We start from the raw sequence: 8,836 nt of genomic DNA, 5'->3' as shown, positions 1-8,836 counted from the left end.
TGCCTGATGTGCACTAGGTTTAATTCTCTAATACCTGAGAAGTGCACTGGGATCTGTGACCAGAAGGTGCTGTAGGGTTGCTGCTGCTTAGTTATATTTGGTTGGTTTTAATAATATACAAGAAACCAGGCCAGGACTACCCTTAGTTTGGATTCTAGAAAACAAACAGTCAGTAGTGGAGCTAACCATGTGAACAGGAAGCAGAAAGCTTCCCTTAAAGTTATATGCTATCAACATGTGTGTTCATTTCATATGTGTTATGCCAGAAAGTAGCGACCATCTTCCTAGTAAAAGCTCACATCCCAATGTGGCCATAAGGAGCTGAAAGGAGAGAGAAGTCCTGTCTAAAAGGTGCTGTGAGGTAGGTGGTTGCAACCCCCCCCCCCACACACACACACAAGTTAAGAGCTAATTATTGGAACTCTTTCCAAATTAACATGGCAGAATTTTTCTAGGGTAGTTACTGCAAGTGAGGAGGGAATGAATCATTGTGATTGTGGAAGCCATTTGGATTACTAGTGCTCAGCTGCTTTGTAGACATATCCTCTGATATTGGCTAGTAGTTGGCTGATCTGAGAACCAGCACAGATAGTACAGAACAAAAACAAAGCCCCCCTGTCCCCCAAGTCATTCTGTGTTGTATAGATTATTGAAAGCACACAAGCCCCTGTTTAAAGGAAGACCCTACTCAAAGTAATAACAAAATGACCTCAATTGATCCTCATCAGTGTTTGGGTTGTAGGGTCAATTCTAAGACGACAAAGGCTATTCCCCTTGCCTCTGTCCCTGTAATTCCTTTTGCTTCTCTCCTTGTAATGCTTCAGTAAGTATGCCCAAAAACAAAGGAGATTTTTAAAGAGCAAAACTGCTCTCATCTTGCTTTCTTTGATAAAAGAGTTCCTTCGTTAATGTAATGCCTCTGGCTTGAACCTTGGGCTTTCTTTGTCCTAGGTGTTGTGCTGCTTGTATTCTTCTTCAGGGAAGCTATACTGTTTGCTGGGTTGATCTTGTACTAGCAGCATGCTGATCTTAAAAGTAGGTGTGCTTCTAGTAACACTTGATCAGTCTATTCTCCCTAACATGGAAGAGACAGGACCTACCAAAACTGGAAAAAAGGGGAATAACCTTTACTTTTGCTTAAACAAAATTTCAACTACTGTAAATCATGACCTGACTGAAAAGCAATTGCCTCTGCTGAAATAACCAGCCAACCTGACTTTTCAAACACTATGGAGCCATCTTCTTTACATCTTGTTAGGTGTTTTTGTTGTAGGGTGAGGGGCTGGGGATCTGCATTGGCACAATATCTAGTTACACCCCCAGCCTCCCTTGACCTTGCTTGCCGTTGGTTTTCTGCGTGCTGCCAGGAAGGTTGCCCTCAGGAGAGGAGGGCTCTGCATTGTGTAGTGGTGTACAACTCTTGCCTGGTCTCCCTAATCCTGCCCCTTCATCCTTGCACTGAGGATTTGTGCCAGTTCTGCTTGCAGAGCTCCCTTTGTGGCCCTGAGGGCAGGACCAACTTTATAATGTGCACTTGAATGCAGAATTACATGTTTGACAGGAGCAAGGTAGGCATGGAGAGGTAAAACTTCGTCTTAATATTACTTTTAATCTGCTCTTGTGGCTATCAAGCTTGCAAGGAGTTGTTATATTTTTGCTAGCTAGGCGAGATTTTTTTCTTGCTAACTCAGCTGGCAGGTACAATGCCCAGCAATTCTGGCAGGCACAGCAGGGCAGAATTTAAAAAAAAATCTACTCATATTTATACTTGTATTAGTAGTTTACATGCAAATTAACCCATGGAGATAATCTGTGTAAACTAATGGAGTTATAGCAGGGTGAGTTTGGCCTAATATTTGTCTGGTCTCTTAAATAGAAGTAGCCTGACTAATACTGTCATTGCTAATATTCTTTTTCTGAAACATACAGTGAGGATGAGCTAACACGGGTTTATAAATGAAATATAATTTAAGATGCACTCCTTTGACTTTGGGAATGTTTTCTACTGCAAAAAGGGGTCAAGGCTATAAAATGAATGTTAGTTAATTAGATGGCAGTGGAGGGGTGGGGGAGGGGGCTGACCCTTGAACCTGACCTTTACATTAATCCATTCTGAGTGAAGCAACTATAGATATATGCTCATAGTGAGACACTGACATCCAGAAATTGCTTGTTTCTAGAGGATGCCTCATCTGCACAACTCCTCACAAACCCCTGACTACTTATCCTGATCAAAAGCTGAAGGGGGACTTTAAAAAAATTATTTTCTGGTGACAGTGCCTTGTTTGCAGTGTCCATTTGCATTTCCTTGGGTCAGTCCCTACAACACTGCTGTATGTTGGTATCCAACTCTAATTTGTTACATGGATGGAAGCAAAATGAAAGGGTAAGTACTGGAACAACTGGGAAGTTGCTTTGGTAGGAGCTTGTGGTAACTGATTAAAGATTTTGGGAAAGGAACAGCAAGCTGCCTTGGTCCCTGTCACAGTTTGTTAATGTATTAAGTTTATTCTGAAGCCTTTGAAGATGTACAGTACTTAAGAGCATGCACGTGTGTGTGAGAGCGGGTCTGCATTTGTTTTCTGGAAAGTAATATCCTCTGTTCTAAATTATACTGTGAACTAAAACCTGCAGCTAAAGAATGATGTTTGGATTGTAAATTCCTTAAAATACTGGTACTGTCACTTTGCTGTGCCTGTAGAGCACTGCGAGCATATTGCTGGCTGATCTTGGGGCCTGATCCTAGGGTTGAGGAAGTTTCTCCGGCAAAGCACTGAACTCTTTCACTTCTTATGGTCATTTAGTGGAAGTAAGTGAAGGTGCTGATAACTTGTTCACATCTGGTCCGAAAAATAATGCATGATTAATGACTTCTTAATAGACCTTTTTGTCTTCTGTTAGTTTTCATTCTGCATGTCCTAGGCTAGTTGGTCAACATCTTCTCATGCCTAAATGATTTGTGGCAGTAATGAAAGCAAAACAAAACCATGTTCAGAGGAAAAAAACCTTGTTCAGGAGAAATTAATTTTAGAATCTGAGGTAGCAGACTCAACGTGCATTTCTGAATGTTAAAGACTTTTCCTGGTTTTGAAGTTACTTGGCTTGGCTTTGTCATTTGCATTTGCATGGTTCACATGGTAGCAGGGTGCACACACAATACTACCAGCATTTCACTCCACTTCTGTTATTCAATAGTTTGCTTTTATTCTACAAGTAATTAACATTTGGCTGCACATGGAACAAAATATTTCAACTGAGGTATTGCATATAATAGACGGTATAAATATCTGTTTTGATATTGTGGACTGAATTCTGCTTTTACTTACATTAGATGGTTCATCTGGATTTATGTAGGTGTAGCCGAGGAAATTTTGGTCCCGTGTGCATTGTCCTATTTTCTGATTGAATGCAATAAAGTATTGCTCAGCAAGCAGAAGTGGGGGATTTGTTATCTTCTGCAGTAAATCATACGTTGTTAGTTGCTTTATACACTCCTCTGTAACACAGCTTAGAGTCTGAACTAAAGAAGCCAAAAAGACAAAATAGCTTCATGTTGAATCTTTACAAAGGTTAATTAGGAAAAAGTGGATCTGATCATCCCCAATAATTATATTCTCAATAATAATTAGTGGAAGCACTGCAGTGAGGTGTTGTTTTACACTACAGTTCTGTATTTAGATCTGCTAATGGAAGGTTGCAAGCTGAGCATTGCTTGTTCCAGACTGTCTGCCAAATTTCCTAAAGGATTCTCTCTGTCATGCAAGATCTTCCATTTGGCTTGACACTTTCATGCTGTACATGGTTTTGCTGCTGCATTAAGTAATATATATTTTTTTCTGAAATACAGAATAACAATGCGCTTGTTTGTACCTGCTTGGAATTGGTTGCATTTTAACTTCTATTGTGTCTATCATTTGTGACTCCATAAATCACACCCAGTCTTCTGTGCAATGCCCTGGCCTTTCTGTGCTGAAATACTTTGGAAAGAGTGCCAAAGACCTTCTTCTCCTGTCTTGCTACCCCATAGAAGAATGAGTCACTCATGACATGCCTACTGTTCCTGTTAGTTATGGGGCGTTCAGCTAAATTCTGTCCTAGGGCAGGGATGCCCTCTCAGGCCTTTTTTAGCCCCATGTGATTTCTATTGCAGTCAGTGATACTTTCAGGTGGGGCAGGGGTGTGGTATGCTGTGGTTTGGCAGCAGGCATTTGGGACAGGTCAGTGTGCCTTGTCTTTCACGCGAGGAGACGTAAGGGTTGCTGCTGAGGGTGTTACCTCAGAACCCTTTGGATCTTTTCCCCCTGTTCAGGCAGGATGATTCAGGAGCCCATTCTTGGTTGTGGATGCTCAGGAGATAAAGACCAGGTCCAGCTTTGGATTGTGACCTTCCTAGACTTGAGGGATGCCTGGGGCCTGAGATGCTAATTTGGCCCCATCTTTAATAATATTGGTAATAACAATAACAGGCACTAAATCATAGGCTCTGAAAAGTTTTGCAAAGCCTCATATGAGAAGGGGAGGTATTGGCAACTCAGTCTTACAGCTGGAGAAATAAGGCACAGAGCTTAAATACAGAATCACACAGGAAGTCGATAGATCAGGGATAGAGCTGAGACTTTCTGGCATTCAGAGCCTGTGTTTTATCCAGGAGCAGACTGTCTGGGTCACAAGCCAGGGTACTATACTACAAACGCTCCCCACTGCCCAGCAGATGTTCTTCAACCCCGATAACTTCTATTGTGCCTTCCTAAGCCCCAGCAGCTTCTTCTCCCAACAGATCTCTTCTAGGTCTTTTACCCATGTCTCAAATGTCACTTGCTGAACACAACTGAAAATTGCGCCTTCTGGGTTAGAGCAGATGCTTTTGGCATGCTGCGTACCCTAGACTAGTCCGTTCCATTGTTTTAACCGTGACAATCCAATCCTCTCCTTGCCCTGCAGTTCTCTGACTGTCTGCATTGATCCAAAAATAATTTATTGTCCTCATGGGAGGGCGAGAATCAGTAAAGTAATTACCTTGCTATAAAAACCTAAGTGGAGGCATGGGTTTTTGGTTGTAGCCATGATGGTCTAAGGACATAGGCAGGCAAGGTTCTTTGGGTAAATCTGAAATCTTTTATTAGACCGAGTAGTTGCAAGCAAGTTCTTCACAAGCTTTTGGGCGCAATCGCCCTTCTTCAGGTGACTTCCTATGCCTGAAGAAGGGTAATTGTGCTCAAAAGCTTGCAAAGAACTTTGTTCCACCTACTCAGTTGGTTTAATAAAAGAGATTGCATCTACCCAAAGAGCCTTGCCTGCCTAACTGGAGGCCGGCTCTTGTGTTTATTGTGAGAGAACTTAAGAGATTCCTCAGGAGTGTGACTGATACTTCCAGTTCACAAGACAACTTCAGTGCCTGTTCTCCATTTAGTTTTTACAGGGGGGCAGCTGTAACAAACATATATTTGTTATCCTGTGGTTAAAAAATGCACTTTTGTCAGTGAAGAAATAGCCTGTGCTGATTCTAAACACCACCTTCCTTGACATCTGTGCATCTCCGCTGAAGTCACTGCCATTAATGAAGTGTCGGGTGAGAACCTGGATCTAACTTTACTCTTCCTCAGTGTAATCCCACTAATTTCTTTTAATGCACTCAGGACTGTAGTAGCCAAGCAGGGTTAGTTGCTTACTAGGGACGAAAACAATTGTTTACTAAACCTGTTGCATTCACAAGAGAAAAATGAAGCAACCACACAATTGCAGGGGGATTTGCTACTTCCATCAGACTTGCTTGTTTCTTAGGTCATGTAGTGTTATGGGGTCCATTACATTAGAAACATGGACACGCATAGTCCTTACTTCACAGTACCACAATCTAAAAACTAGTTTAATTTTTACTTGGACACAATAAGGAGTGATTTATTGGAGGACACTTAATTTGAGAAGGAGCATTGAGTCTTGGTTCGGTTAATCTGCTTAATAACTTAAAACGTGCTTGCTATTTAAAACATAGCTGTAGAAAATGGTTAGAAGAGCCTTCCTTGGCCTCCAGTTCTGCAGGTACAGCATTTGTTGTCATGCATGCTCACGTCACCTAGAGATTTGCTTTACAAATGCAAACAACCGGGACTGTCTTTTGAATAGCTTGCCTATAAATAAATTTGCAGATGCAAATGAATGCTCTTGAGCGCTCAGGTGTTAAAGTACCAAAACAGGAGGATTCTTTGAGACTGTCCACTGACCCTTCTCCCTTGCTATGATATTGCCCACTGACCTTTGAGAGCAAAATGCTCATGTGATTAAGGTCAAATGAAAACTTTGTTGCAGTATCATATATAACTGACTGTGGGAGCAGCACTACAATGAACCAGCTGGTGGAATCTAACTGTGCTCCTGAAATACAGCAACAAAAAGTTAAACTAAGCAAAAATAAGGAGCCAAGTAACATTCAGAGAATTACAAAGAGGGGACTCTTCAGTGGTTGGGCCATCACCTTCTGATAAGTTTGTTTCCATGCCTTACAGTAGCTCTTATCAGCAATTCAGGAAGTGAGCTGCAGGGATACAGATAGAACTTGGTACTAGCGATAAGGAAGTGAAATGATTGAAATGCCTGCTGTAGTGGCAGATAAGATGAAATGCCTAGTTTATCACATAAGCAGGATTCTAGCAAGATCCACCGGAGCTTTGCTGTGTAATTCAGCAAAAGCTTTGGGCTCCCTGGGTGACTGCAACAGGAGCCAAAAAATGGGAACTTTATATCAAGAATCTTCACTACACAGATCCCTGCGTTTGAGCATGGGAGGATTTTGTGTTTCTGATTACATCAAAAGGTTTACGGTAAGGGACTGTTACTGATCAGGGTTTCGGGGACCAAGGTCCCTTCTGGGCTGTGTATGTTGCTGTGTATGTTTGAACCTGCTGCAGTCTTGTCTCGCGCAGAGCTCCCGCTGAAGTCAGGAAGAAAAGTGCTTCAGGAGCTGGCCAGAAGATCTGCCTTTGTAATGGCAAAAAAAATATTATTGGACTGCACCTAGCATCTTTTTCAAGGCTGTAAGCACCAAGTGTACAGTATAATAAGCAGAGCAGCCATTAAAATTGCCTAAAGGTGAATTGTTTGAGCTGTTATAGTTATTTGCTTGAGAATGGGTGTTGTGCTTGTTTGAGATTTTATAAAGCAGTAGTTCACATTTCTGCAAAAAAAATTAAAAGCCTGACACAGCGTAAGGAAAAGGAAAGGAGCTGAAGAAAGATTTGTAGGTGTCATGAGAGTATTCCCTTCCTAATTATTAGCTAACTCCTTACAAGTCATGAAATTCTTAACAGTAAGAGTGAATGGGCCCATGGTGTATTTCAGCTGAAGTTAAAGAACATTTTTTTCCATTGAGACAAATGGGAGTATGTCAGATCCCTGTTGAATCAATCTCACAAGCAGCTAAATTGTGCATCTGCTTATTTGTGCTGTGGTTAAATGGCTGCAGTCAGCCTGAATATTGTGTACTTAATGTCTAAAACCTTAATTTGTCATATTGTCATAATTTGTACTGTTGTATTGCAGAGGACTCAAACAGGAGTCATAGTCCCACTGTACTAGCACTCTACAAACACATAGTAAGAGAGAGTCCTGGCTCCAAAAAGATTAGTCAGCCAATAAATTTGCTGGTAAATGTTCTTTCAGACTGCTCTGAAATAAACAATCCCTCATTTATTTTGCCCCAAAGGGTTGCCTGTAATATGCTACTTTAAAATTTTGCATTCATCTCCTTTGACATTCTAAAGGAGTCTCAATGATATCTGTGGTACAATCCAAAGGAAGTATCTCAAATGCACTTGATAATGGTTAATAGTTAAAGTCAGTGGCAAAGAATCTCACTGATCTCAATGGTGCAAGATTTCTTCCCAAAATATAAGGGTCTATTGTGCATACTGAAACATTTAATGGTCTTCAGTTCACAGTATTGCAGGCTATATTATCATTTGATCACTTAATGATCAAGGATGACCAAAGAGATGGAGTATAATTCCTTATGGAAAGGTCAAAAATTTTAGTCTGAATTTATGTCAGCGTAAGTGAAAATTGTTTGTCCCATTATTAAACACACTAACTAGCTGCTTTTTCATGAGGAATGAATGATATTATTTCTAAACCACCTACAGTAAAATGCTATGTAACTCTTTCCTAGGGGTGCACTGATAAAAATTTTGGGGCCGATACCGATGGCCGATTTATTAATAAGCCTTATTGGCCTGTACTGATCTGATTGCTGATATGCAGCTGGGAAGCTTGGAGAGCAGTGTCTGGCTGGTGAGTTTGTTGCGGGGAAGGGGCAGGGAGGGGGAGGGGACATGGGGGTGTTCAAATTGAGGCCCCTGCGGTGAGGGGAGGGAGTGGGGCTTTGGGCTGGGGCAGATGGTGCCCAGCTGGGGCGGGGTGTGGGATGGAGCTGCATGGCTCATCTGGGGGGTGTGGGGAGGGAGGATCAGATCCTGCCACTACATGCACCCCTGGGGGAGCCATGGGGGTGTGTGTGCTCCCCGGATCTGTATGTAGGGTGAGAGTGGGCTGCTGCTGCGGGCTAGGGCCAGGAGTGGTGCCAGGTTCTTCCTAGCCAGGGTGGAGGGAGTGAGCCAGGGCTGTGCTTGGGGTGGGCAGTGGTGGTGCTGGGGTGGGGGAGGTATGGGGGGATACAGCCACCCCAGAATTCACTATAGCCCCCCTCCCAGCACCACTGCCATCCGCCCCAAGCATAGCTCTGGCCCAACCCGCTTCCCCACCCCCTGAGGAAGAGGCCTTCACCACACCTGGCTGCAGCCTGCAGTGGCAGCCCACCCTCACCCCATGTACAGCACTGGGGGGC

At 42.7% G+C, this 8,836-nt stretch overlaps 1 protein-coding gene across 2 annotated transcripts in view; it reads left to right on the top strand.

Moving 5' to 3' along the window:
* Positions 1-2,159: 2,159 nt before the first annotated feature.
* LOC109289569 (myosin light chain kinase family member 4-like) overlaps positions 2,160-8,836 on the top strand; it is a 58,883-nt gene continuing 52,206 nt past the window's right edge. Inside the window, exon 1 of one of the 2 annotated variants that reach the window (XM_019505650.1) lies at positions 2,160-2,386. In XM_019505650.1, coding sequence (XP_019361195.1) covers positions 2,336-2,386 — 51 coding nt within the window. In that variant the 5' untranslated portion in view covers positions 2,160-2,335. The remainder of the gene's footprint in view (positions 2,387-8,836) is intronic. The other variant, XM_019505649.1, reaches the window with a different exon arrangement.

The sequence above is a fragment of the Gavialis gangeticus genome, unplaced genomic scaffold (genome assembly GCF_001723915.1).
Source record: "Gavialis gangeticus isolate Ggan-Ray unplaced genomic scaffold, GavGan_comp1, whole genome shotgun sequence".
Classification (NCBI taxonomy): domain Eukaryota; kingdom Metazoa; phylum Chordata; order Crocodylia; family Gavialidae; genus Gavialis; species Gavialis gangeticus.
Note: the sequence above shows the minus strand (reverse complement) of the source record. Positions and strands in the feature narration are given on the sequence as shown.